General features: G+C 44.1%; 1 protein-coding gene across 2 annotated transcripts in view; it reads right to left on the reverse strand.

Moving 5' to 3' along the window:
• Window positions 1-6,535: 6,535 nt before the first annotated feature.
• Window positions 6,536-27,446, reverse strand: part of LOC8025169 (papilin) — a 94,986-nt gene continuing 74,075 nt past the window's right edge. For both annotated transcript variants that reach the window (XM_029986182.3, XM_040210924.1), the window contains exons 14-17: window positions 19,058-19,096; window positions 17,443-17,616; window positions 9,561-9,683; window positions 6,536-7,001 (exon numbers count right to left, since the gene is read on the reverse strand). In XM_029986182.3, the coding sequence (XP_029842042.2) occupies window positions 6,940-7,001; window positions 9,561-9,683; window positions 17,443-17,616; window positions 19,058-19,096 (398 nt within the window). In that variant the 3' untranslated portion in view covers window positions 6,536-6,939. The remainder of the gene's footprint in view (window positions 7,002-9,560; window positions 9,684-17,442; window positions 17,617-19,057; window positions 19,097-27,446) is intronic.

The following is a 27,446-nucleotide window of genomic DNA, read 5'->3' on the forward strand; positions in this document are numbered from 1 at the left end:
TGGGTCCAAATAATTTTTTTTTCGGAGAGTTATTGCATTTACAACTTTGATCATCACCGTGTTTTTTTAAGTGAAAGCATCCACTAGAAACAATGAGAATGTTTCTAGTGAGAAAGAAAGGCTTGGGTTCACTCTTTGTACTGTAGACTGTTTTTAACTTATTACACGCAGTTTCGTGGTATCAAACGAATGCTTTGGAAGCTCGCTGCAGCACCTGCGCAGCATAACGAAAACAATTATCGGAATAGTCTATATTTAGACTGGCCGCTTGACCAGTAAGCTTTTATTGATTGGGCATCTTCCTGGAAACCATGCATTACACATGGTCTCCAGGAGGAACTGCGATTGGCGACCACGCAGAGATTAACGAGCTCTGAACAAAACCCCCTCTCTGATGGCTCCCTCTCCCCAACATCCAGGATTTCACCATCAATCTCCGAGACTGGCCTCACCCCAGCCTACCATCAAATTCCGGTAGCTAACAATGACATCCCCAAAACAGCTGTGACTACGCCTTCTTGCCTTTTTGAATTGTTCCGCATGGCTTTTGGCATTAGTAATGCGGCGCGATCGTTTCGACGATTGGTCGACGATGTGACGCGGGGTTTATCCTTTGTCTTCGCACACGCCAATGACCTGGGAGACGTGATCTCATCCCCAGAAGTGCACGTTGCACACCTCCGTCTTCTCATCGAAGGGCTCGCCAAACATGGCATCATTATCAACGCTACGAAGAGCGAATTTTGGATTGCCCGATCTGAACATTTTCGGCCAACTTCTTGATTGCTAAGGCATTTGACCTCTGCCTTTTTATGATAGGTATAATGTCTTTGGTACACCTATTGCGCGTATGAAAGAGCTGTAGTTACACCGGTTTATGCGTTTGTGAAGGTGCTTAGAATGTATTAAACCTTTTAAAGGGCAACTCCGCTCAATTCCCAAAAATTTAATCTTGCACGTTATTCCATCTCACAAAGCACTACTAAACAGCTCTACGTCTTCAGATTCGCGAAATGTGGAATACTATTTGTGTAGTCTTCATTTAAACATCAGCAGATACCGAAACCGAAACTTCGGTTGCGTCAGGCAACATTGGTCTCGTGTGGTCAGAGTCATGGCCACGTCACGTCGAACCACGTGGTCTTGTGACTTTCGTGGGGGCGAGGCACAGGACACGCGACGCGGGCAGGTTGCTTCGCATGGCGTGGACGGTGATGGCACGGGGAAGTGGGGGAAGGGGAAAAGATGAAAGAGGAGAGGGGAAGGGACGGAGAAACCGGACATGGGATAAACGCGCAGGGCAGCGCAAACTAGCGCATCCGCGTTACGGTGATCACGTGGACGCCGTTCAGCCAACACCGGGAGGAGAAACTCATGACGTCATCGTTCAATTTTGCTCTGAGAAGTAAAAACAAACCAAACGTGAGAATGACGTAGTCATGCCTCTGACGTAGTGGCTCAACGTTGGCCGCTCCAACTCCGTCGCACTGACTGCGCTGACGATTGCGCCTCACGTCGCACGCTAGAGTTTGCAGATTTCGGCGACTTGGCTGATTTTAAAGTTTGCTGGCCAGTTTATTAAATATATAGACGGAATTAGATCGTAATATTTTGCATGGGGTCTTCCTATATGATACTGAAAAGGGATGCATAGTTTTCTAAATATCAGAAATGAAGCGGAGTTGCCCTTTAAAGGGTAATAGACCCCTTTCAAAATCGTGACAACTGTGTGCGCCGTTGGCAACATTGTGCGCCCTCTCCATTGTGAAGGAAGGCTCTTTCCGCCTGCTGGCTCTGCGTGAGGAAGTAGCATGGCCAATGCGATTCTGTTTCCCATCTCCGGCCGTACCTGCTCGTAATGCTGGTAACCAATAAAGTTGTACCAATTAGCCTATGTTTCAGCGTTATTGCAGTTACACAGCGGCCGAAAAATTGTCGTACAGGCAAAGAAAAAAGTGTTACCTTCGCTTGGAGCTTTTTTCCGTCAGCGCCGATGGCACCACATATGACTCGACTTCTGAAGTTATAACTCCGGTCGAAGCAGCATTGTGTTCTTGACCTGATCAGTCAGTGCGGAGCAGCCAGAGGCCAGCAGCCAGGACTGGGCGCTTAAGACACGCCCCAAACAAGAATGGACTGCCAGGTCGTAAGCACTAACCAACACCGGCTTGACAACACTAGGGCAAGACGAATGTATTTGAAAACAAGTCACCGGCGTGCCCGACCTTCGATCGGTTCAAAACCGAAAGGCAATCAAGATCGCCTGCCCACGCTCATGCTCCAGCACGATCCAACTCCCAACCTCACATCCGCACGACGAGACCACATGGTCGTCGTATTAACCGCACTGCAACAAATGTAAGTTTAATGCTGACCCGCACTTCGTAAATATACAAATATTTTCGTTTTCTATATTTCACGCGGGTAGGTATTTCCTGTTCTAAAATGCCATTTGCGATTCCTACTTCTCAACTCTAGATTTTCTTAACAGCTTTATTTTGCTTTACACGTTTTTATTACAGAAACCAATAAAATATGGGTAAGGTGATAACGCATTATTAAATAGAAAAAAAGGTAACCAATTATCACAGGTATAAAAAGAGGTGGAGAAAATTTTATAGTTATTTTTTACTAAATGATTACTTAATTCACGTAAAATATTAGATATTGTCTTTGTATTTATTCTTTTATTATTCAGTCGCTACGTTCAAGCCTAAAATGAATAGCATGAAAATTCAGGTAATGTTCACAGATATTTACCAAAAAGTGTGCATATATACTCGGAAGCTCAGAACAACCGGTAAACGAAAACAGAAAAAGAAGAACGAAAGACGGTATGATGCCTATAATATATCCGTTGCTGTTTTTCATAATGGCAGTTCTTGCGTCACTCGAAGTTACACCAAGAATTGTGTGCCCAAATACTACTGTAAATAATATTCTTTAAAATTTTCGGGGAGTGGCGTCCGTGGGCTGCGCTGTGTGTGTTGAAACGGCACTTTGACTGCTAGGAAAGCGCAGCCTGTTTATGACGCTCTAACTAAAAAACTACGAAAATGACGACAAGTATCCCAGATCGCCATGATCAGTGTGAAAATATAAATTTCCTCCAACACAATGAGAAACATTCGTTGACATTAAACCTCTAAAAATGTACGCAGTCTAAACCACATAAAAATAGCATCAAGGCAGGATATTTGCATAAATGTTAGTGCTTCCCGTTGGCAAAAAAATTACAATTGCGACAAATTATTAAAAAAAAATCTAAGATCCAACAGAAAAGCCAGAAAATTACGTTAAAGGCGTGCATTAATACTTTTCGTACTAGTTCGGAATTTGCAGTGAGAGGGAGCTCATGTAACGTTAGAACAGGGAGGAAAAACTTGTTTGTTCTGAAAATGAAACCTATGTTGGGAGTTATAAGCAAAATAAGATTACAGAAGGAAGTAAAACGTTCAGCACCGTGACGTATGATGAAAAATTAACTGATCGGGGGGTTGGAGAGAAGCGGCTGACAAATTGGCTCCGGGTTGGGTTCATGGCTGGTGCGTCGAGGACGGGTGCGCCTCGTCGCCATAGGCCCCCTTGCATCGTCCTAGATTCAGGCTCCGAACTCGATTGTCCCGACGTCTTTTACTACGCTGCGCCCCGCTGGTACCGTCGCGCTAAGAGCCCGGCGAAACTGAGTCCACCGCAGACTAGCGGGCTCTGCTCCACACTGTTTTCCCCTTCTGCTGATTGGTCGGTGTAATCGAAGCAGAGATTCGGGTAAGTAGGTGGCTGCACCATGACAGATAAACAAAAAATTATGGAGTTGATTGGTTGAAATAAGCATTTATTTTCTTCAGGGTATTACACAAATGCGGGCTGAAAAATATCACAATACCGCGCTCGTTACCAATCCGCCTGCCGGATTCTGTTTGGACGACAAATCGACCCTTGGAATTCTAATTTTTGAACATGAACGGCTGCCGGAACGTATGAGCACATGGCCATAAGCAGCTTATACATGAGGTCATTCTGAACTCTATTTTACAATTAGAGACCTCGAGACAAGGAACAGAGAGGAAAAGGACAACATCTTCATTTGATGCGGTGTCCTCCTTGTCCTATCTGTTCCTTGTCTCGAGGTTTTTCATTATGAATGTGCACCAGCTCGCATGCGCTTTTACTCTGATTTCTAATTCACTCTAACATTAGCACGCCATCTAGCCTCAAGGTCTTTTCCGGCATTCCGGGCGACCGCGTCTGGTTCATCAAATTCCAATTTGGGGGTTTTACGTGCCAAACCTACGACGGGCATCTGGCACGCCCCAGCGGAGGACTGAGGATTAATTTCGACCACCTGGGGATCGTTCGACGTGCAACCGAAAGCTCGGTTACACGGCGCCTTCTCCGCAATAAGCCTCCGTCATATTGCGGGCACCTCGGTCGGGATTCGAACCCGCCACCTGAGGATCCGTAGGCCGGCGCTCTCGCCTCGGAGCCACCGAGGCGGCTGCTCTGGTTCATCAGGCGTACGAGTCTTGTCGAGATAACGCCAGTAGCTCACTTGACTCGTGCAATCCAGCGCAGTTGAGTGGAAACCAAGACAAAAACACGGAGACACCAAACTGACCTGTGACGTGTTGTATCACCACTTTTCGGACGATAGATTTATAATGATCATCGTGAAATAGACGCAGGATTAAACGATAAAGCGCGCGTGAATAAACGAGCTCAAGATGGAACGGTGACGTGTCTGGATGTATTACTTGATTGTTCTTCCCGACACAACATAGTTTCGGCGACGAGGATGTTGAGGTTTCAAGCATTGCCTTTGCTGGTTCGGCCGTTCAACGATGTACTACAATGAACACCGGCAGCCTTCCGCCGTCGCCTCTGTTTCATGAGAATCGAGGTAAAGCTCCCGTACCTTGAAAGCAACGGCGCCGAGTGTTCGAAATTTACCTGATGGTCGTGGACACCGGCGATTTCATCCCCGAGCGAAAACAGGCTGTGTTGATCTACCCGTTAGGCACGGAGGGGCAGTGCATCTTCTACGCAATGCCACTGGGTACGCCCGCTACAGTTTTTACGCCTACTATGGGGACACGGGAAAAAGATAATGGTCAAGGCAAGCCACCGATTGCTCCACCTGAATACAACTCTTCAATGTCTCCACTGGAAACGAGTTACGCCGAGTCATAAAACGTCGTGGCTGATCGAAGATTTTGACTCTGGACGAGGCTCTACGCAACCAACTGGTCGAGAAGGGTCGCTACCCTTTGTACAAGAGCGCCTTCTGCTAAAGGGCTCTGCGCTCACTTTAGACAGGGCCGTCCTACTGGCCAACCAGGTGTAGCAACGCAGAAGGAAAGACCAAGGGCTCTAAACTCGTCAAACACAAAGTTTGGGACGAAGTTCACGGACCGAGCCGATTGGAGTATCACGACGATGACTTCGCGCTTTTTTCGCCAGCGTCCAATCGGCGTGCTCCGCCAACTTTCGGCTCAAACTTTGTGTTTGACGAGTTTAGGGCCCCAGCTCACGAATAATATATCGACAAGTTCTGCGCCAGATCAAGTGGTACGCAATGAACAGCCAAATTTGGCCGGGAAAGTCAGCCAGGCTGGTACAGATGCTTCTAACCAAGGTCCACCGGAGAACAGAACGTGCTGCAAATGCGACTCAACGCAGCATTGGGTCAATTTATCAAAATCCATCGCAAGAAAGGGTGAGTGCCAAAATTGTAATAAACGCGGACACTTCGGATCACTTTCCCGAGAAGAACGAAGTGTGCCAACAGCATGGGCGAGATGGCGATTAATCACGCCGGCGTAGAGCAAGACGAAGTTCAACTACAATACAAGCAACAACACAAGTAAAATCTCCTGTTTGACTGCAACAACCACTTTCTTTCTCAAATATTTAGGCCGCGACCGCAGCTCATTTTTGCGATTCAGTTGTTTACGAGAAAGCTGGAGCAACACCACCTAGAATGCTCAAAGCCTGCGCACTAGAATTTCTACCTCACCGAAGGAGATCGAGCCAAGACACAGGTTGGACACAACCTCTGTTTCAGCGTTCGGCTAAGCTTCGTGTCCCAACGCGTTGAAGGGCGTTCGGCACAGGGCTCGTGTCCAGTTGCTGAGTGGGCAACATCCGACTGCAATGGCGTTTCATTGAGGGAGGTGAAAACATGTTCGCAGGCCTTGATTATTCTATAGGCCGGGAAAAAAAGAAATGAGCAGGTCGTGGAACAAAGGCAAGTATACTTCATTTGGAAGGACCAAGAGGTTTTCGCGACTTCACTAACATAAATTATTAATACTATGTGAGTTTGCGAAGCCCCAGAACGTTTTCTTACAATACTCAACAGATTATTCAAGCAAAATAAGAAAAGGAAGATCGACGGATAACGCAATAGAAAACGTGCATGGAACAAACGGGACGAGATTTTAAATTAGCAAGATATTTATTATTTTTCAAATATGGATGAACGGGAACCCAAATCCAAAAGGAGAATGTCTAATGCCAACAGAAAAAAAGACAGAATGTATTGAGAGGAAAGGGAAATCACTTTCTGTTTGTCAAAAAGAAAAAAAAAATGGCGTCATCTCGAATCATCTCGAATTCTCCGGATGAGTTTGCCGCTGATGAAGTATTGGAAAAATATGTTTTTGTACCTCGAAAGGGTGGGCACGGCTTTTCCCGTTTGTCTGGTACTTTTATGTTTTGAACGCATCCATGTTGCCACCAACATGCTCCGCGGTTTATCTTAGACTAACTGATTACGTAGAGGTCTGCCGGTAATAAGGGATGATGAGAATAGTTGCCCTGGCAACACCGGCTCGATAGAACGCTCCAGCATTTCGCGAACCGCTCTATGCGTAATTAAAGACATGTTGGTTTGTGCATGGCCGCTTTTATCGGTTACTCTGCATGGGGACGCGACGTTCAGATGACCCTGGTTGAAATCGTTGCCCAGAGCAACGAAACAAGCATGTAGACGCCTGGACCTGAAACGAAAAATAATGAAATCGGAAAAATTTATTACGAATATTAGAAAGGCCGCCCTATGACTATATATACTGTAAACAACCTAATTTTTGCGAGTACCTAAGTTTTGCCAATTTCGCGAATCACCTACAATTCGCGAAAAATAGTTCCCGCGAACCATTCCGGTAAAAGTTAAACTCATTGGAATCTACGTATAATGAGATCGCACTGCTTCGCGAAAATTAGAACCCGCGAATTATTCCAAAGCTTTAGTTTTTACCAAAATCGCAAAATATTGAGTCCGCAAAAAGTAAGTCGTTTACAAATCTTTTTTTTTTTTTTTTTCTATCAGCGTAAACGGTCTATAAAGCCTTGGTTCACGAATGCCCGAATCAAAAAAGTTTGACAAATATTTGAGGTATCTTGTATAATTTATATTTGTGAACAGTTTGGGGATGTTACTACCAGGCTGATCTCTAAAGACACTGGCGGCTGAAGAAACGCTCTGTGCGTGACGAATATCAAGCATCTCATAATCGCTCCTATGCCAATAAATTTGCGGTATTAAAGGGCAACTCTGGTCGAAAAAGAAACCCAAATAAATGACTGGTCTCGTTTTAGTGGCACTAAATATGACCACAGTCGGAATCTTACGTCTTACGTTAGGGTTGTTAATAGTGCATTTGATTCTCCGCAACTCCGTGAAAGGGTGAACCTTCATGTTCCTTCACGTCTAACTAGACATTTTGTTTGCTTCTATGTTCACTCACTGTGCAATGCATCACTTCTCTCGGATTCAGTCATGATATAACGCCATCGCTTCACCCCATTTTCATATATCTGGAGCTGTTACAATGTACCGTCGCCATTTGAATTATCTAACATTTGTCTCGTAACTTTATGTGTGTTTAGTATTTTTTGTTTGTTTGCTGGTTTTATTGTTCGTGTTGGTGCACCAAGGGGAAGACCGATGAGGTTATTTTGGGGCACCCAAAGTAAATAAAAAAAAAAATAGAAAAGTATAAAGGTGAACCCGCGAACTTTACTAAAATTGATTTTAAAGATGCGACCAGCTAACTGCTCCTTAGCAGGCGGCAAGCGGGTTGGCTTTCAGTCAATGGAACACTGGCGCAGCACGTTTGCGACTTCACGTTGCGGTGGTACTGCGGTTTATTGGTTATCAGATTAGCTCAGTTATCGAACTGCTCATAGGCGCTGCTTGCACTGGCAGTACCCCTCTCACTCACAACCACTCGCCTCCCGTCGTTCGACGCGCCGGACGGCCGCTATGGTAACTGCAGTGTATTTTATGGAAGACGTACGTTTCGAAGCACAGCGCCTAGATGGCGTTCCATCTCTGCTGCATGAAACACTCAGTTTTGAAACGAAAATTTAGATGGCGCTTGAAACGAGGAGAGGCAGACTAAAGTGAGTGAGGGGTACCCCCTTCCGGGGGAGTTCCACAAACGAGGTAATCTAGTAACGTTGGTTGTACCGCCTATCGCAGCACAATTGTGACGTCACATCGCGGCTGTACGGCTAATGATCAGTGCTGCCATCCCTCTAGCAGATAGTTTCGGTTTTGCCGTAGACTGCTGATACCGAACACTGAGCCGTAATATTAATATAACTACACAGCATGTAGAAAAAGAAGATATTCCCTGTATTTCAGGGACACTGCTTTAGCTGTGAACAGTCATAATTCCAATTTAAAAAATACAGACCGGAGTTGCCCTCTAACCAAGAAGAACGCAGAAGAATGAAATTTGAGGCGAAACTCCTAATCGTAATGAGCCACGTACGCCTAGCGTTTTTTTAAGATGTGAGTTAGTAGAAGAAAAGACGAATCGCGTTTGGTGGTACGGAAGCTGCGCTCATTTAAGTCATCAACTGGACCTTCTAGATGCTAGGGGAGATATTATACGGAACAGAACTGGGTCTTTGGAAATAGATAAATTTAAGAAGCATTGCGATAAACGCTACGGAAAAGGATGCCAAGGATAAATAACTTTTAATCATAATAAGATGTTTTTTTAGGTATAAAAGCATGCAAAAACCTAACTTTTTTAAAATTCTTTTGCTTAACAGTAATAACTAGAACGCAATTACAATGAGGAAGGGCATCCTGCCTTAACTGAACAATTAAGGATGTCATAGAATAGCTTACAACTTATTTATATTAAGCTGGTCTGAAAGGCATTATACCAATGGAAATTCACGATTGCCCTGTACGGTGATCCCATGAACTTCAGAGGAATAAGTTTAGAAAAAGTTAATATAGCAGTTATGAGAAATCTCATTGCAGTCTTAGGAGTTTAACAAGCATGTTTAGTTGCAGAAGGCGTTAATACAATAATCTGGGCGTAAACTTGTGATAATTCAAGAAACTTGTTCTGGATTGGCTTCTGGTTATTGATATATTCCACTATCATACAAATGAGATGACAAAAAGAAAAAAAAAGAAAACAAAAGTGAGGTGGTTTGAAAGAAGTTAGCATGGTAAAATTCTTAATCTCAAATTCCGAAAACAAGTTTTTTCTGTAATTTGTATAATCGTTTTGCAAGAATAGTCAATGTACCTGCTCGTTCGGCTCCATTCCCACATTCGCAGACTTTGCAGTCACCGTCCATTCTGAATCTTCCGCAGCTGCATTCTGCTTCCGTGCAGCTGGCTTCTGCTTTAGAAATCAGGGTTTGGACACCTACGAAGAAACGACAAACATTACATGTTTTACTCGGACACATTGTTGACCCTCTTGGCATCCACTCCGCTTTAAAGAAAACCTGAATCACATGAAAAAATACTTTTTTAGCTTTTTATAGTTTTTTGTAACTTGAAATATTTAATTATTAAATAGGTCAAAATGTAGCGTAACTTGCTTTAAAGAAAATATAATTCATGCGCGTTAATTGCTACGGTTGGTGCGGCGAACCGTTTTGTCGGATGTTGTGTATCAAAGTCGTCCTAACATTGTTTACGGCCTCCCTGAGCCAGCCGAAATTCAAGATTCATCTGACACTGCCGATGACGATTACATCACTTTCCCTGGTTTTCCTTTTTCTCCTTTGTTCTCCTTCGCTCGGCTTGCAACAGTGTGTAGAGCTATTGAGAAACCTTAATTTAGGATCATCTCAACACTAAAAATATTATTGCTTAATAACTCACAATATAGTAAGGTACCCAAACCCAAAATTTCACATGTTTCCAAAATTCAAAAACCTCTTAAGGTTACTTTTAAATAACGACAGTTCACATCCAAATTTACTAGTTTTACTTGGCTTACGATTTACGTAAAGCGGCGGCAAAAATAAGGCTACACACTGGAATAATTAAAACTAAACAAATAAATTTTTGTTGTTTGCTATAGCACTTTCGATTGTGGCTTTGTTTTCTTTCATTATCAAACATATTATTAGTGAATTCTTAAAACTCACAATAACCTTTGTGTAATCTTGCTGTTTTAAAACAGTAAGTGAATACGCGTTACGCAGTATACACATGAAGTCGCCAGAGAAAAGTATGAATGCAGTAGCGACGCAAGATTGCGAAAAAAGTACGGTCATGTCATAAGAACCCGCACATTGGGCACGCCTTGCAAATTTCGCACTTCAAACCTACATACCTGAAATTGGGCACGCCAATGTCGTTACGCAAAAAGTTTAATGTCGAATTTTTAGAGCTGAACTAAGGTCGTGGAATATAAAAAAAAAGATAAAGCAAAAATGGTGGCCGTGAGTTTTAATGTCCTGTGCTAGCCTGTTCGTCGTCTGCTCACTGGTTAGCGAGCTCCAACGTTACTAAAACACTCAGTTGGGAAACTCGCCGTCGAAACCTGGGCCGCTGGCGCCCACCGAGACCGAGCTAAATGCGACAACAGCGCCACTCTTTATCATTTGTCTGTACTGTGGTCACCTTGAGCTTTTTGAAAGCCTGTTTTTGCGTAAGAACAAACGAAAAAGACTCTTTTTGTATGAAATTTATTGGAGTTTAGTACCAGAAGAGGGGCGCGTTATGTTTTTAAAATCTTTAGTTTGCAGGGTTTTGCGGCACAATTAATATTGTTTTTATACAACCATGCCTCAGCGGGCCTTTCAGGTAGCACGTCCCGCCCTAGGTGCATTTTAACTTCGGTAGCTCAACGCGGCGCGTCCGCCGGGGAGACGGGGGTGGCACCCCTGTAACCTCTACCGCTGTATCTGTTCTTGAAGCCAAAATAGACCACGTGCAGTTTGTCGAGTGGCCGCTGCGGGAGAAATGGTGGCGTTGTGTTCGGCATTAGCTCGGTGCTCGGAGACAGTTTGGGGCCACTTTTTCAAAGCTGTCTCTATGGGAGTTTCCCAACTGAGTGTTTCTCGCAAACCAAAGTGCAGTCAATCAACATCTGGTATATAACACAGAAAATTCACGTCCGCAGATTTTGCACCATTTTTAATAAGCCACCACCTTTGGGTTGAGCTCAATAATACAGATATAAACCTTTTTGTGAAATGACGTTCGCGTGCCCAGTTTACTGTTCTTACGAATAAAATTATAATTTTTCAATGTCACATCGTGCCTATCATCCAATCTTGAGAGTTATTTCAATGGTGAAAAAATTCATTTGTACATTTCCTGGGCCGCTCATGGTTGGTATAATAGAAAGATAAACATCAGGTCTGTAGTCCAACGCTGGTCCGAATACCCCAGTATGTATCGAATATTGCTATTTGGGCAGCTTTATTGCTCTATTATTAATTCATATATTTTTTTTAGTTTTTGTTTGAGTTGATGATTGCTTCTGTTGTTGTGGGGGCAGGGGGCCTTTGCCCAGCAGTTTCATACTTCTATGTTCATTTCCCCCCGCTTTTTCGTAAAAAAAGACAAAAAAAAACAACTTAAAGCTTGAAATTCGGCCACTATTACCAATGTTGTTTCAATTTTCAAACAATATAATTTTTTGATATTTCGTATGAGGATATTTGCCAAGGTGCTTCATCTATTTACAATAACTTGGTTACAAATAGACAAATAATGAACCACGTTTTGAAACGTTTTTCTGGCGGCGTTTCTGAGAAACATCGACAATTCGTGCCTGGTGACAAGACAGATATAAGCACAAATAATAGAATAATATAATAATGCTTCGCCCGTTTTCAGCTCGCAGAGGAAGAAAGCTGAATATTCGAAAAACATGAACTACACGGGCTAACATTTCAATCTTACATTGACATACGTTATTTTCTCTAGGGAATGCTATAGGACGCCAAGGCTCTCGGGAGTCAAATAAAGAAAATATGTTCAACCGCCTCAAAACGTCTGCATATGATATATCGCAATCTGAAGGCCTCTCTACGCGCTAGTACAAGAATGATTTTTGGGATTGATCATTCTGGGGGATTTTAATCTATACAATATGAATGTATTATTTTCAGCATCAAATGAAGTTTAGAACCATTCATTAATGAACATATTTATTTTTATTTTTTCTATACCTTGAGGGTTTGTTTCAGGGTAATAAAAAAAGGTGCGTCTTAGCAGAATTTTGAAATTTAGTAGGAAACACAAAAAAAACAGTAAGAACACAACACGTCAAGGCATACAATTTACACAATAATAAAATTACAGCACCTACTACAATTAGAGCTATCATAATTACTATGATTGAATAAAGGCAGCAAGCAAGTTTTGAAATTTAGCGGTGTTAGATTTTGTTAGAAACTTATTTGACAAGAAATTCCATGTCGGAATTGCAATTATACTATTAATGTGTGCTTAATGTCACTTCTGGCGGAAACTCGGCCGGGGGCTGTTGAGAAAGGCCGTTTTCATCTGCGGATTGTGCTAATATTGTATCACATGAAGGGGTGATCAGGAAAGCTCACGTTGTAAGGAAAGTTTTTACAGTATATGAAAAATAATCTAAAAAATATATAACTTAATGATTTGTTCTGGATGCTGTCGACTCATTAGCGGGATAACTTTGAAATGGTCACCATATCGATGATGGATATTCAATTTGTAACCTTACCAGGGTTGTGTTGGCTAACGGCTTTATTTCTGGTGAAGCTAATTAAAGGTTAGACCTTACATACCGAAGTGTGTTCCATTTGAGGTCGCTGATAATGTGAAGTCCTAAATACTTATGTGCAGGGACCAATGCTAGTGCTACATGGGTGGTAAGTGAAGCTACTAACACTCACACGCATAGGTATGAATGGTCGTAATTAGTGTTAGCAAATATATCAAGCACACCCTGTCAATAGAAAAGAGAACGCTTCCAGAGCATCGCCAATTCACCGTGAGCTCGAAAATGACCCCTTTGTTCCCAGAGACGAAATCGGGAGCAGCGGTACCAAACTGCCTTTAAAACAGTGTTAATTGAATCGACGGTTTCCCAAATTAACGGTGGCATAGTTTCAAACTTTGTTGTATTGTTGTCGCTAATAGGCGAGACAAAACACCGGAGTCCACGCTTCTCGCTTGAACCAGACGATTCCGGCGAAGAAATAAGCGCGTACGCAGTTGCGTTATAGAGAACTAGACGTGGCCACAACGCAGTAGAAGCTTTCCCTAGAGAGGGAGCTCTCTTCGTTGGGTAACGCGTAGCCAAGGCACGATGGATGGCAACGAGTGCGCGAAGAAGAGGAGGTCCCTCTCCATGCTCAACCTATCGCCGACAATATGTAAGCAACATAACACATTTTTTTATGTTTGTTTTCTGCCAAACGATTCACTATACTCCATCCTAAAATACTCACTATACTCCAACCTAAGATCAGTGTCAATGAAACATGAAAGCAGCTATATTGATATTAGGAGAAAAAATATGGCGGGACACAGAACAATACTGGAGGACACTTAAGATTGCTTACGTGTAGGTTTGCGAAAACATTTCTACACACAGCGCATTCCTACGAGCAGCGCGCCACGCTGCGGCGAACCCTGCGGGCTCCACGGCTTCCATGACGATGCATAGGCGTTGCCTAGGTTTTCTTTGTGTTTTATTTCTGAGGCACCTCCGCTTTTACCTTGGGCGCTTCGGCGGCTTTCGTGACGAAGCATCTGCTTTGCTGTGCCTTTGACAAATGGGCATTTAACTGCTGTTTCGCTACTACAGGCGGTTACAGACACTGCGGGTTTCGCTCCATGAGACAGTTAATGCTTTCGCATAAAAAGCAAGCGTTGCGATAGGAGTATATTTCCGAAAATGTATCCCTAAAGTAACCAAAGCCCCAAAGAGCGGCCAGGCTCTTTAAATCGACCGCAAAATTCAATTTCTTAACCTATCGCGTTACGATTTTGTACAGCGTTGGCTACAAGTGGTGCATTTTTTCTATAAAATTCGCAAAGAGCGAGCTTACCTGAGAAAAAAGTAAAAAAAAAAAAGAAAGAAAAAGGCTTAACTCCTATGGAAACGTAGCGAAGCCACCGGTCTTCTAACCATAGGGCGCTCTACGGTTTGAAAACCGGTGGCTTCGTTGCGTTTCCATAGGAAAAAGACAAGCGCCGAAAGACCAGGACAAGGTAAGAAGACGACGACACAAGGCGCTCGCAACTGAAGATTTATTTATGGAAAAACATAGTGTTATATACACTTTTAAAAAACACCCACGTCACTTTCCACTTGCCCACTCTTTATCCAAGAATAGACACTCTTTTTCTGACAGAGTCACTGAAGGCTCGCTTATGCACTTATCTGCACCCTTCCTTATTGCATACGCCTCATGAATTTCCCTTGTAGTCTTTTTGCTGTATCGCCCCAGGATTGCCACGTCATTGAAAACTGGTGTGCACTCACGTCGGTTGCAATGCACAGCCAGGCGCCTTGTGTCGTCGTCTTCTTACCTTGTCCTGGTCTTTCGGCGCTTGTCTTTTTCCATTATGAACCAACTGGCCCAACTCACCATTTTGTTTCCATAGGAACTAAGCCTTTTTTCCTTTTTTACTTTTTGCTCAGGAAAGTTCGCTCTTTGGAAGTTTATAGAAAAAAACACACCACCTGTGGTTAACGCTGTGCGAAATCGTAACGCGATAGGTTAAGGAACCGATTTAAGCGGTCGATTTAAAGAGCCTGGCCGCTTTTTGGGAGACGCGGTAGATTGAGGTGAAGCAACAAACCACTTGACGAGTAAGCGGCAAGGCCTGGCGTTCATGTTTTTTTATGAAAGCGGTATCTTTATAGGGCCTACCAACCTCAGGAGCCGCGTAAGCACCGGCTGTTTACGTCGGTCAATCCGTAATGGTCATTTCACACAACGAACCTAATCGCAATTCTCGTCCGCGGACAGTGTGCAGCGTGACCATCACGTCACCGGTACCTGCGATCCACGCATCGTCCGCGGTCGCGCAAACTTAACTGATCGAACGTCTTTCCACTCGCGGATTTTTAACGGGGAATTAACTTTAAAAGCGTTTAGCGTAGTAACAATACAACTTTTTTATTGCTAATTTTTTGCGAACATAACAAAGATTGCGTATGATTGTGTTTGTGCGTTCGCTGGTTCGTTTTGTGGCGCGATTCTTGGTTCCCCGGATGAAAGAAGATGCTGGAACTTTGCCCAGCAGACGCGTCGAAGGGGCTCGTAATCCTCCGGGGCCGTGTCAAGAAGCTTCTGTCAAAACTCGTCTAGCATGCTGCGACCTTTTCTGCTCGTCCGTTTAGCCTACCATCTTGCAAGACCTTTCTTACTGATGTCTTGATGAGTAAAGCCGTGCGTGAAGGCATCTCCAAACGGACCTCGGAGTGCCTAGGACCTTGTCTCTTCTACGTCAAAGACTCTTCGAGCAGAACGATGCTTTTGTCATGCATTGGGTTAGTAAAGCTAGTGGCGCTTCGCGCTAAGACTATCACGGTGTTTTGTCTCGCTCTGCGCGTCTGCACACGATTATTTCTTGCGGTAGTGCCGCGACAGTAGCGCAAAAGGTCGTTTTCTCTCTTTGACCACAATGCCACAGTGCGATGTTGACGTTTTTCGGCGTAGTCGCAAAAACGTTCGGTCCGTGTTTCTCTCGTCTGCTCGTCGCCTCCTCCGAAGGGATGCGATTGGAAGACGAGCGATCAGCAAACATTTCGTAAAGTGATCACTCCGTCAGTGGATAACCCCGCCATGTGAATCGTCGACAAATACTAAACAATCTTTAAAAAAAAAAGATTTAACGCCAGGGATTGAACTCCGATCACCGGCATGGAAGCCGAGTGCTCTGTTGACTGAGGTACGGACCCTGAACGCAGGAACGGAAATAACAAAAGCAGGCGGTGTGAAAAAGCACGTGGAAGGTAATCATAAGTCAGGGTGCCACAGAAAGTGTTTTGAGAATGTTCGCGATAAATTTATGCTGTGTCATGAATATGGTTTACTGGTCGATGATACTAGGTAATTTGGCCTCCACTTGCTGACTAGCTGGCGACACGGAAGCGCAGGATGGCGCAACGGGTGTCGGTGGACTTGCCCAACGGGTGTCGGTGGTCTTGCCTTAAGCGCGCTGCACAATATGCCGAACAAAGCGACAGACGGCTCTGGTAGTACCGAGCGCAACACGTCGTGGAGTGTCAGCTCATAGTGGACGCGATAGCACTTCGCACCGTAGCTTGAAACCCTGAAGGCAAGAGCTGCGAGAAAGCGGGAGCAGGAAATGCGCCTTCAAAATGACTCGTCGCCGGTGGTGCGACGTAGGATATTATAGAACGAGCACGAGTGAATTGTACCAATAGGTTCTTGATGAAATATTTATGGTTCACTATGCCAATTTTAGATGACCCAGAATTGTATGTAGGCAATACGCTAAATCAACCTCATCAACCTCATCAATCAATCAATCAAGACTAAAGAAAAAAAAAAAAGGGCCACCAGACATATCACAAAAGGCGTGAAGGGAGTCTTGTTATTTTGCGCCTCCTTATCGTTGCGCACCGTTAAACATGAAACATTTATTTATTTATTTCTACAAATGTGAGGGAGTGGAGGGTAACTGCAAAGATTTCTAGTTTTTGCAACCTGGCCAGTTCTGTTCTATATGAACAAAGGTTAACAATATCTTCCACAATTAGGCTGGCTTTCTCGCGCCAGAAAACAAAAATGACAAAGCCCCCCCACCCCACCGAAAAAAAAAAAAAGTTACTAAGGGTAGGAGTGCAGGAATATGGTAAGATATTCAAACATTGTAGTAAAAAAATACTGAGTGAATATGTTTTTTGTTTATTAAGCTTAGACAACTTTTTATCTTTCGCAAATCTTTGTATTCAAACAGTTTGTAAACTTTAAAAATAATAGTGGTGATTTCTCTCGGGATATAGGCTGCTGTTTTGGAGCAAACAAGAGTCAAGTTTTTGTCTGACGTAAAAACTATTAAATACCCTGACTGATCGCTGATGTTTGGGCAAACGTCACGTGTTGAAAAACAACAACAGTTATGAGCAAATTAATTAAAATAAAGAGTAATGAAGGACGGAAGATTAAAACGAAGCATGTGTTGTTTCATACCAAAGCAAGTGAGGTTGCAGTTTTCGAGCAGCCTGAAGTTGTTGTCGTTCCCGCCGCAGCCGGCGTAGATGAAGCTGATGCAGTCCTCTTTTTGAGCGTCATAGAAGAACCTGGTTTCGGGCCGAGTTTCGCTGCCATCACAAGAACCTTCATCTAGTGGGAGGTGGCAGAGTGCTGAAAACATTGGAGACATGTTTGGATATGTTAAGTAAACCAGAGCTGTGTTTGTTTGCTTCGTGTAGTTTCAATTTGTTTGCCTTTTATGAAAATTGTGTGGGGCTGCATGCGTTTTATTCTAGCCATATATAATTATTTCATTTAGTGCAGGCATGTTAGAGGTTTATTTTTGTACACGTTCGGTGTGAAAGGCCAAAAAGTTAATCAGTGAAACGTAAGAAATATGGCACCTTAGTACTCATCGCATAGAGTTTACATAGCGCAATTGAATTGTCCTTTTAGCATCAAGAATAAATAAAAACAAATTTATTATTTAAAAATTTTGAAGCAAAAAAGGACAAAAAGAAGAAGAAAAAAAAAGTTATCAAATGTTAGCAGGCTAAGAAATGCCAATATCTGAGGGATTTGTAGAGATGGACAAATTTCTTTCTCAACGTTTGTACGTTTTTTTACAATAGGCTGACGCAGAACATTGGGCAGAGCTAGCAGAAACATCTGTCACCGATGGTTCCAGTTTTAATGACAAATGCCTGTCTCTGATCAAATAGTTAGTGTCAAAGACGGGTCACCTAAAGCACGAATGTGCGTAAGCTGACGCTCTTCATTTCGTTGTATTGGTAAGAAAATTATAAATGACGTCTCTGTGCTTTTATTTTGCGGTGAACAAGTTAAGAAGATGGCAACAAGGGGCTAATATTAAGATTCGAGACGAAATGTATGAAGAGCTTGCGCAACGCTCTTTCCTTGTTCAGCATTAGGACGACGAGGAGTGCCAGGGTAGAAACAGAATAGATGGGCGTTTCGCTTACTTGGGTCTAAACAGGTGTTTAAAGCTCATCATCAGTCTAAGTTTCCTTCACAGGGGAAGGGCTTCAGGTTTTTTCTAACAAGTAACCGCAATAAAGACCAGTGGGCCAACGAGCGTTCTTTCGGCGCGCACACTATCACCTTTTTTTTTATCATAGTACTCTCAAGATATTTCGAAATGTAAAAGAGAATAAACAACTATATCTATGCGCCGGAAAATAAGAATGCACTAAAGTTATGTCTTCAAAATTTGCGAAAAAATTACGCTCCCCGTTGTTATCCCACACGTCAACGACCATTTTTGTTTTTGTATATTTTTGGCTCGCGCCCTCATTGTTTTAAAATTTTTACATCGGATAATTGTATTTAAATTGTGGGTACTTTAATAAGTTCCCAAAATTAAAACCATAGGGAAACGCTTTTTTTTAAGAAGGTTTTTATTTCGTAAATTTTATATGTATAAAGGCTGTGAATGACATCTGGATCCAAACCACAAGGCTAGTTTTGGATCCACACAAAAAAATGTGAATTCTTTTTTCAATCCAAGCCAGGACGATGCGAGAAATACGCTAAAAAATGCAAGAATACTAAAATATAAAATAAAAAAAATGATGTATAAAAATGCTCTTACCTCTGTCAGGAGTAGGCCCCTCCACCTTCTTTCTCGAATCTGGAAAAGGATGTCAAAAACACTTAAAAAGGTCACTTAACGTGGGGAGTCTTTTTCCGCGAGTACACACTAAAAAGGGGTGTATTCTTAGACCTTTTGTTGCATATAATAACCCCGAATCTCCAATTTGACGTACACCGCACTGAGTTTAAACCGACGGCACCAACGTTCAAGAGCGGCTTAGTAGCCGCGTTCTACACCTTATTAAAATAGCTAATGTAATAGTGACTAAGTGCATAAAAGTAATCGGAGTTTTGCAGTATACTGCAAAACTTGAGTTTTTTTGTTTTTCTCCTGTAGTTTTTAATATGTACTTCAACTGTTTAATATGTTGGATCGTACCGTCATCAAGCCTCTAATAAAAGTTGGGGCCGTCAGTTCAACACCAGTGCACTGTACGTCGAACTTAAGTTTTGGGGTGTATTATATAGCACAAAGGGTGTAATTGCTGCACCCTTTTTTTTCGAGTGTACGGGCCCAATTCTGGTGTGTACAGTGTCGCAAATCGAGACATTAGCTACGGGGTGACCACCCCAATTTGTCGCGAGAGCGTGGAATGTTCTGTTCAATTTAAATTTTTTCGTAGAATGAAAGTTAACCCAATTTTTTTTGCACGCAGAGGCGTTAGCAAACTAACGTCATTTATGCCGAATGTCTACATACTTACCTTTAAACTTAGTCGCAACCAATTTTTTTTTCTTTCGAGGATATTTAAATATTTTGCGGTAGCAGGTCGCGCTTTTATCCTTTGTGGGATTGGTTGTTTATAATTTCCACGCATCTATTTCAAAGCTGTCGCTTTAAAAAAACAATTAAGTCATAGTAAGAATAACTGATCCCACCAGGTACAACCCCTATCACTAAACGTCTAGTCACACTTAGTCAGTGATTGAATCAATTTTTATGCAAGGTGTAATAAGAGTATAGAGACATAAATATATCTTATAGTTACTAATCAGAGTATCTCATAATCTTTAGGTGAGAGTTGTTAATTAGAACAATAATAATAATCGGATTTTGTTTGGTCCTCTTTTTGTCAACATTTTCGAGAACCTATCGTTGGAAGTAAAAATTGCATATCTAACATTTTTTTCTCCATTATTTAGAATATATTTCGCTATGCCGCAAGGCAGTATTTTTACTGCCCACTTTTTTTCGTCAGTGTAGACTATTTTCCTACCCATCCTAGTTTCTTAAGATCTCGGTCCACAAATGCCTTAAACTCTGATATCTGGGTTCAGAAATGCATATATAAGCGAGACTTGTTTTTGTGACTTGAATTCAACATGATGCGTGTTGTCAGTATTTTTATTCCTTATAACCTTACTAAGGATAACAAAACATATCGGTCTGTCATGTTCCTAGAGACGACAATGTTTGTTTTCAGCTCCATGGAAGGCAAATATCTAGCGGAAAAGATATGAAGGAAAGAAGCTATGAGCTGGCGCTTATTCCAGTATGCAGCAAAAAAAAAATGAAGATCCTGGCGGTTACGAAGTGAGACAGAGGAACAGAAGAGGATCAGGAGTCACTAATAGCTAACACGCTAAAAAGCCCGTCATAAAATCAAAAAGAATATAAGATTGAAGTGCCGAATTAGAAGTCCTCTATAAAGGTTGACGTTGGCTTGACGACACCACCGGCCCAGGTAGCACGCCAGACTTGCAAGCTTGCGCCTAGTTTTGCACAAGCTTGCAAAACAAGGCGTTAGTTAGTGCCCGCGTACTTTTTGTTGGTGTTTTTACGGCTTTCCTCTGGCTCACCGCATAATTACGAAACTGCCACGCTTCAGCCAAGGATACCACGTGCAAACCTGAGAACCAGCAGTGAAGCCTACACTCTAAAAAGAAAGGGCGTATTATTACACCCTTTGTCCCGTATAATACACCCCAAAACGTCAGTTTGACGTACAACGCACTGACGTCGATCTCACGGTACTAACTTTCAAGAGAGGCTTGATAGCTTGTGGTACAACTTATTAAAATAGCTAATGTACGTGTTACTCACTACAAAAGAAGTAATCGGGGTTTTCTTGGCTCTACTGCAAAAACTCAGGGTTTTCGTTCTGTTGTTTTTGATACGTACTTTAGCTATTTAAAAAGTTATATCGCACCGTTATCAAGTCCCTTGTAAAATTTGGGGCCGTGTGTTCGGCTATAGTCCGCTGTACGTCGAACGAAAGTTTTGGGGTGCATTATATGGAACAATGAATGTACGGTGACACCCTTTTTTTAGAGTGTAAATCTGACACTTGCTTGGCGATTTAGGCATAAAGGTGTCAAATGACAGCGAAACTACCGTGTAGTGAGGCATAACTTTGGTACGTGTTAGGGGAATTAGGGTCACGGAACCCGGGCTTTGGCCAAATGGGTAAACTTTGGTTTTACCTTGTCTTCTTCGGGCTTTTAAAGGCCTTGCATTCTCAGACAAGAACCCAAGTTTGACCAAAAACTGCGCTCTCTGGGCAGTCATTTTCTCACCGATTTTCAACGTTTAATACGTTTCTAACTACATTGCCACATGTTTGTATGGAGCTATATAGTTATCATAGGGGTGAGATGTTCCTTCTCGAATGCAAGTTACCGGTGCGTCGACGTAACTATGCCAAGAATCATTAACACGATATTATCACAGTTGACTTCCATTACTTTTACAGCTTGGGTAAGAATGTCTCTTACATATCTTGAGGTAAGACATTGCAGTTTACTAGAACTTTACTTAGAGACAATCATAAAATAAATAAAAAAAATAAAAACATTAACCAGTAAGACAAGTTGTAAATTTCTCTGTGTGGTCCTTAAAACTTGTGCCTTAATTTCTCGCTATTTACATGTTGAAATACTGCAACGAGCTAATAAAAAAAAAGCACTTTAACATAATAGGCAAAATTCACTTGGATAATTCATTTTCGCTTAGAAGCTATGCTAGATAAAAAAATATGAGCGATGATTTAGAGTGATGTCGATGTTTTCCAGATGCTTGAGTTCATATACTCTGTAGGGACCAAGTGTAGGTCCTACACATTTATTTACACTATTTACACTTTACAATATGTAACGCTATGAGGGATATCTTCGGTACCCTCCGAGATTGTCGGCCGTGCTGCACGCTTAGTCGAGTGTCGCGCGCTACCCGAACTTGCGCTCCTCTTTTCTTCTTGGCGCTCGGAGCCTACAATACTCTCCCTACCCTCTCTCGTTCCCCCCTTGCTAGGATGACCGTGCGATGGTGGTAAACACCACGTCACTTGGCGAGGCTGAGCTCGGGGATAATCGCCTGCGTTTGTTTGGTTGCGGTGAATAGTGATCGTCGTGTGTGACGGAGAGTTTGATAGTCTAGATCCAAACTTACAGGAGTCTCTGCGGTTGTTTTCGGAATAAGCAGAGCTGGGTCTGTTGAATTCTTGAGGTGCTTGTCTGCAGTGGAGGTGTTCTGTGTGGGTCTGATTAGTCGAGGGGATCGGTTTGAGGTGAGGCAGTGGAGATCAGTGGTTGGTCGAGCGGGAATGGTGGAAGCATAAATGGCATGGTTTGGATTACCAAGCGGTTCCTGATGAGCGGGTTTTAAGCGGTAAATGGAAACGGTTTCTTGGCGCCCATTGTAGTCGACTGTAAAAGTATTGGCTTCTCTTAGGCGGCCCGGTGTATGATTGTTGAAGCGATCTTTTAGAGCCGTCCATGCGTAGAAATACGTGGCTGCACGTTTCAAGGTCGTTAGATACCTATACTGGAGCTCGTGCTTGCTTGCTTATGTGGGTCGGGGATTTCGCATTATCGTTCGCAGCTGATTGGCATATGTCTTAGGACCAGGAGCTGGCTCTTCCATACCAGGGCCCGTTTACTCAAAGCGCTAACCGCGGCTAAAGTTAGCCGGAGTAGCTAGGAGAGGGATATTGAAATCACGTGACTAGCTCGGTAGAGATTCGGGGAAATATGGCGGTGCCCCGGTGAGTGAGCGCCGCTCGCTTTGGAACTAATATGTCGTTGTAGCTGCAATAGAGGGCGGCTTAGTCAGCAAGGAATGGTGCAGGAGGCTTTCGCTTTGCTTTACCTCGCTTAAATCGCAAAGCACGAGCAATGACCTCGCCGCACGTTTTGGATAGTTTTTTGATTCTGGCCATTTCTAAGCCTAAATTAACGCCATAATTGTCGGCATGGCAACGTCTTTGGAAAGCGGATTGCCTTGACTCAATCGGCCGGGTATTGATAGCCCACAAAAGCAGACAGCGTCCCAATTGATAGACCTTTTTCTAAATTACCCAAGCATCGAGGAGAACGCTGGAAGTGTAATTTTATGGTCCGCGCGCGCTGGCCTTCCTCTTATAAAAGATTCGAAGTAAATAATCATAATAAGACTTTGACGAACGCGCGTGTAAGGCCAAATTTGTTTTAGACTTTTGCTTTAGAACATTTACTACTGCAGACGCCAGCAGGTGTAACGCGTGTAACTACACTCGTAGCATGCACCTCGGCGCTTGTGAAATTTTGTGCTATCAATACCCGGCCGATTGAGTCAAGGCAATCCACTTTCCAAAGAAGTTGCCATGCCGACAATTATCGTATTCATTTAAGCTTAGGAATGGCCAGAATCAAAAGACTATCTTAAAATTGCGGCGAGGTCATTGCTCGTGCTTTGCGATTTAAGTGCGGTAAGGCAAAGCGAAAGCCTCCTGCACCATTCGTTACTGACCACCGCGCCCGATATTGCAGCTACAACGACATAGTTGTTCCAAAGCGAGCGGCGCTCTCTCAGCGGGGCACCGCCATGTTTCCCCGCATCCCTACCGTGCCCAGTCCCATGATTTCAAAATTCCTCTCCTAGGTACTGCGGTTAACTTTAGCCGCGGTTAGCGCTTCGAGCAAACGGGCCCTATGTGAAAAATTTTCCGGGTAGGCGTAGGGTAGAGCCATATACCAACTCGGCTGGACTGTAGCCCAGGTCTCGCTTCAAAGCTGCCCGAAGTCCAAGGAGAACGATCGGCAAGCATGTGTTCCAGCTATTTGGGTTGGATTGTGCCATCAGCGCCGCTTTCAATGAGCGATGAAAACGTTCGACGAGACCATTTGCGGAAGGGTGGTAGGCGGTCGTTCGTATTCGTTTTGTTCCCAAGAGTGATAGAAGTTGTCGGAAGAGCGCGGATTCAAATTGACGTCCCCGGTCGGATGTGAGAGTAGATGGGATGCCAAATCGGGACACCCATCCTTAAACGAAAGTGCGTGCTACTGTGTCTGCTTAGATAACTTGATTGGGAAATGCCTCTGGCCAGTGGGTGAACCGATCCACCCATGTAAGAAGATATCGATTACCCTCAGATGGTGGCAGGGGTCCCACGATATCGATGTGGATGTGGTCGAAGTGGTTTTTCGTGGTTGGAAATGCCTGTAGCGGCGCAGAAGTGTGACGTTGAACCTTCGATTTTTGACAGTGAATGCAGGTTCGAGTCCAGCTTCGGACATCTTTATTGATTCCGGGCCAGAGGAAGCGTTCAATCATTAGATGTTGAGTGGCACGAATACCGCGATGAGATAAGCCATGTACGCAGGCAAAAACTTGCCTTCGAAAGTTAGCAGGTATGAATGGTCTTGGTGTGCCGGTCGAGACGTCGCAGACTACTGCTGTGGTGGATGAAGATAAAGTAATCTCGAAGGTAAACCGACCAGGAAATTTGCGTAGATGTTTAAGCTCTTGGTCCTGTTGTTGTGAAACGCTTACTGCATCATAGTCAACAGCAGAAGGGAAACCCACTCCGCAGGAAATTGGAGTGCTCCGGAACAAAGCGGCAGCAACAGGGTTGTTGATGCCTTTGACATGGCGGATGTCGGTCATATATTCGTCAATATAAGCCAAGTGCCGTGTCTCGCGAGGTGAGTGTGTATCTGTGCCATTTTGCAGAACATACGTGAGGGGCTTGTGGTCTGTCAGCACGAAGAACTCTGTTCCTTGGAGAAAATTTCGAAAATGGCAGATTGCAGTGTATATTGCTAAGAGTTCGCGTCCGAAAGTGCTGTAACGTTGTTCCGCCGACGTCAGTTGTCTTGAAAAGAAAGCAATTGGCTTCCAGACAGTGCCGATTAGTTCTTGTAAGACAGCTCCTGCGGCGACGTCGGAGGCGTCTACCATGAGGTTAGTTGGAGTGTTGTGCTGGGGATGTGACAGACGCGTCTCATTTGCTAGTTCCAGCTTCGCTCGGCTAAGAGCTTGTTCTGCGATCGGTGTCCACTGCACAGGAGACGAGGGTGCCTTGGTTCCTTTCAGCAGAGAAGTGAGGGGCAACAGAATCTCAGCACTCTGGAGAACAAATCGCCGATAAACGTTCACCAGTCCAAGGAACTCGCGAAGGTGGCGGATGGTTGTGGGCGTTGGGAAATTGGTGATCGCCAGCACTTTTCTTGGAAGGGGCCGTATGCCGTGTTGGTCTACTTCGTAGCCTAGAAATTCTAGATGTGATGCCCCGAGTTGGCATTTTCCTTTGTTGATGTTAACACCATAATCGGCGAGGCGCTGGAAAAGTAGTCGAAGATGTTGGATGTGTTCAGTCTCGCTTCGACTGAAGATTAGGAAATCATCGACATATGCAAAGCAGAAAGGCAATCCTCTGAGGACGGTGTCGATGAACGTTTGGAAGGTTTGGGCTGCATTTCTGAGTCCGAAGGGCATTCGAAGGTACTCAAACAGCCCAAACGGTGTCGTGATGGCCGTCTTAGCAACATCTGCAGGTTCTACCGGTATCTGGTGGTAGGCCTTAACGAGATCTATCCTAGAAAAAATGGTTGAGCCGTGAAGGGATAGTGAAAAGTCCTGGATGTGTGGTATCGGATACCTGTCTGATAGTGTGGCGTTGTTTAGGGCACAATAGCCGCCGCAAGATTCCCAGTCTCAGGGCTCTTTTTTAGGTACCATATGCAGAGGCGAGGCCCATGGACTCAAAAAAGGACGAATGATGCCCAATTCCAGCATGTGCTCGAACTCTGCCTTGGCGATCTTCAGACGTTCTGGAGCAAGTCGTCTTGGTCGAGCATAGGTGGGAGCGCCCGTCGTTACGATATGGTGGGTCACGTCATATGGTAATGGTCGGGAAAAGTTGTTCGGAAATGTGAGACACTTGAACTCCTTGAGAAGGTTGTCGTAGGGTGAAAGAGGAGGATCAGAGATGATCGGTGGAAGAAGTGGCGACTTCATTTCAATGCCTTCCACAGTCAAGCGAGTGGTGTCATCGATTAGCCGAAGATGAAGCATGTCTACCAGGAGATCGTAGTGACGAAGGAAGTCTGCGCCAAGTATCGGGTAAGAGACAGCCGTGACGAGAAATATCCAACGGAAGGTTCGGCGAAGCCCTATGTCGAGGGTGAGGGAAGATTCGCCGTAAGTTGGAACAGGTGTCTTGTTGGCTGCTTGTAGTGTACATGGCTGTCTCTTGCTCGAAGATATGCTGGGCGGAGCGGGGAGAATGCTCACTTCGGCACCCGTGTCTACCAGAAATCGTAGTTTAGAGTTTTTGTCTGTGACAAAAAAACAGGCGGGAGGTAGAGTGAGCGCTCCGACTAGCCGCCTCTAGTGGCGCGCTGGGCCGTTTTCCGACGCTGTACATGGAGCTAGACATTTTTGTGCTTTGTTCCGAAACTTCCAGTGGTACCAGCAGGTACCTAATGGAGGGGATCCGGGTCGTGGTGGAGAACGTCCGAACTGTGAAGATCGAGACCTTGAACGCTGGCGAGGTCTAGATGGAGCAGCGGTCATGAGTGCGGCCACTTGCGTTGTCAACAGGTTGATCTGCATCCACGTGTCCTCGATGACATCTGTGACCAGAGGTTTTCTTGTTTCGCTGTCCTCTTGCTGCGACCTGCTAACAGCCAGAGAGTCTGTAGCAACCGTTGATGTAGCCGGTGAGGCTACCTCAACGACTCTGCCCGCGAGCTGTGCCAAAGCTTCGATGGTGATGTTCGTTGTTGGTGCCAGCACCATCCTGACAGTCGCCGGTAGCCGCTGGAGAAAAAGCTCTCGAAGCAGCAGTTGCTGTAGTCTTCGTTGTTTAGAAAGTCAGAACCCGTACGACACCGCTTTGAGGGTGTCGTACGGGTTCTGAGTTCGTGGCGTGAAAATAAAGTCCCGGACCTTTGTTGGTACTTCTGGTGACAAAAGTGCAATGTCTTGGTGGAATTTCGTCAGTTGTCCCGTGATCTATGCTGTGGAAAAGTGAGCACCCACTTGAGCTAATTATAGGAGGGGGTTAGATGGCCAAAACGGTGGGAGTCGAAGAAGAACCGCACCAACATCTCCGCTGGGTTGTCCAGTGGCCATGCCTCGTACGAGGGCGGCGAAAACGCTTAAGAATACGTGCGTAGCGGGGTCA

The sequence above is a fragment of the Ixodes scapularis genome, unplaced genomic scaffold (assembly GCF_016920785.2).
Source record: "Ixodes scapularis isolate PalLabHiFi unplaced genomic scaffold, ASM1692078v2 PGA_scaffold3__209_contigs__length_174095766, whole genome shotgun sequence".
NCBI classification, from domain to species: Eukaryota; Metazoa; Arthropoda; class Arachnida; order Ixodida; family Ixodidae; genus Ixodes; species Ixodes scapularis.